This window comes from Boleophthalmus pectinirostris, unplaced genomic scaffold, assembly GCF_026225935.1.
Source record: "Boleophthalmus pectinirostris isolate CB_2022bp ecotype Guang Dong unplaced genomic scaffold, ASM2622593v1 HiC_scaffold_17, whole genome shotgun sequence".
NCBI classification, from domain to species: domain Eukaryota; kingdom Metazoa; phylum Chordata; class Actinopteri; order Gobiiformes; family Gobiidae; genus Boleophthalmus; species Boleophthalmus pectinirostris.
The window spans coordinates 36,589,867-36,592,366 of record NW_026571115.1 but is presented as its reverse complement, the minus strand read 5'-3'; the positions used below and the strand labels follow the sequence as shown (position 1 = coordinate 36,592,366).

Below are 2,500 nucleotides of genomic sequence, written 5' to 3'. Positions count from 1 at the left end.
AACTTCAACCTCCGACTGCGACCTGAGGCACAGGGAGGGCATCAGGGTTAAACTGTCTGTCAAGACGGGGGAGGACATCAGGTTTTTTTTTTTACTCACAGTATAACCAGCCCTGCTCCACTCTCTGTCTCAGGCCGCTCTTCTTCAGGTTCCGGTCGAGCAGCTCCTGAAAGTCCAGGATGAACATGATGACCACGCCGTCCTCGTTCTTCACCGGGATGATGTCCACCAAACACGGCCTGCACGTGCCTGAAAACACCAGACGAAGAGGAAGAGGATAAAACACCAGAACACATTTCATATACCGTAAATTCTGGACTATAAGGCATGACTTTTTTCACACACTTTGAACCCCAAGGTGAATAAAACGACACGGCGAATATATGGACAGAATTTATGTCAGCACAGTCAAACAATTTATCGCCGTGTGATAAAATATAAGGGTCCGGTCAAGCAGAAGTAAACATCAAGGCCAAAACTTCAAGTTAATGCATCTGATATAAAAATGTATTGAACAGATACATATTTACTCTAGTTTATGAAACTGTTGACCTTTTTTCTGTTCCATTTTTGGTTCTAAAGTTCCATATGTTTTAAACAGACCATGTATGAAACATGGAACAAAAATTATTTCCCAAATTTCAAAGACACAAAAATCATGTAAATAAATGGATGTATTTCATCATATCTTGTGTTATTCCATCTTTGAACTGTTGATGAAGGGACAGGATTTTTCAAAAAAAAATGTATTTAAAATGATAAAAATTTGCTTGGAAGGACTGACATATTTTATAGAAATAGTTTCCTTTCATTTTGAAGTAATATTAAAATATTCGGAAGAAAAAAGCGACAAATTATGCAAAATCCTGCACCTTCTACTTGTTTGCACAATTTTCCCTCCGTTACTTTTCCCTCCGTTACCATGACGTTTCTTAATAAAAAAATCTCATGAGTCAAAAAGTCAGAGGTTTTTTCAACCTAATCTTGTACCATATGGTAGAAAACTATATGAAGCAAATATTCAAACCAGTTTGTTAAGGATATGGAAGTGAGAACCAAGAGTTATCACTGTTTGGATTTATTGACCAAAAAGTGCTGCATATTTCATTCCCTCCGTTACCGACATGAGTTTTTAAATTTTTTGTCAACAACTTGAAAGAATCTCACAGGTTTAATTTGACCCTGTTGGAGTGTAACTCTTTCCTACATTCTGATACTTTACTTATTTCAATAGTTCCTCTAGTTTCTGAATAAGAGACATTTGAATGTCAAAAATCTGCCCGTTTCCCTCCGTTAACACTTGACCAGACCCAAAAGTTAGTGAGGGGGATACGTCTTAGCGTCTGTGTAAATGACGAGAAGACACATCTCAAACTTCAGTAGCCGGACATCCACTCACACCTGATCCAAACACCTATCCCCGCCCCGAGAGAGTCTGAAATCTGCTGAAATCCTCCGAGACTCTGACACGATACAGAGAGAAACAGAGACTCTTTCTGCAGGAGACATGCGCAGTAGAGAACATGCTGGTTTGTTTGTGTTTTGTGTTATTTCGTGCTTCATACACACACCCTCCTCATGGAAAACACACGAAGAAACGCACATGACACAGCTTTTAAATTAAAGATGAGATTTTGACGCAGAAAGACGACGAAAAGTTTCAGAGGCGATAAAAGCAGACGCCCAAACTTGTAAACGTTCTTGAAGACGGGGACACCTGCCGCTTATATTCAGGTGCGGCCTAAATATGTAAACACATCAGAGTTATTTGGAGCAGGAAAGACACATTAAGAAATTTCTGCCACACTGAAGCAAGATGGAATTACGACGTGCTCAGAAATGAGGATTCGAAGATTTTGTGAAGAGTCCGTGTAACATTTGTTCTTTTGAATTTCAATTAAGAAAAAAACTGTAAAATTGGAAAACAGTTTGTTATTTCATTTTTCCATTTGAAGCCGGGTGTACACTGCGATTTTTGTCCCTTTTTGAGCCCATTTTTCTGTTAATCGTGTGTTGTGCTTCGTGGAGTAAACGTGGTGTAACGAGAACTGATTAACACCTCACAACGAAAACTTTTTGCCGTCTTGTTCAGTTGACTCTGAACTCACACACAGAACCTCCGGGGCAAATAAACCAGAGAAAATAAAAAAGCAAAATTTAAATTGTCACGATGAAATCATCATTTTGAAATGAGCTTTAAATTAAATATTGGAAATAGCGGTCGTAATCTGTTTTTTTTTGTTTGACACTAAAACAGAAAAATTTAATAACAAACTGTTTTCCCATTTTTATAGTTTTTTTTCTTAATTGAAACTGAAAAAAACAAATGGTACACGGACTCTAGAGCTGAACTGTGTGAATGTTTTTCACCTTTTTTAGAGTTTTAGTCTAGAACAGCCTGTATAACTCTGTGTAAATGTACCGAATAAAACGATGTGGCGAATATACGGACGGAATTTATATGTCAGCGCACTCAAATAATTTATCGCCGTGTGATAAA

The 2,500-nt window shown here is 37.8% G+C and overlaps 1 protein-coding gene across 1 annotated transcript in view; it reads right to left on the bottom strand.

Moving 5' to 3' along the window:
• The window catches only part of kcnh6a (potassium voltage-gated channel, subfamily H (eag-related), member 6a), a 79,070-nt gene that overhangs the window by 55,963 nt on the left and 20,607 nt on the right, over positions 1–2,500 (bottom strand). The window contains 1 exon segment of the mRNA XM_055153112.1: positions 100–249. Coding sequence (XP_055009087.1) covers positions 100–249 — 150 coding nt within the window.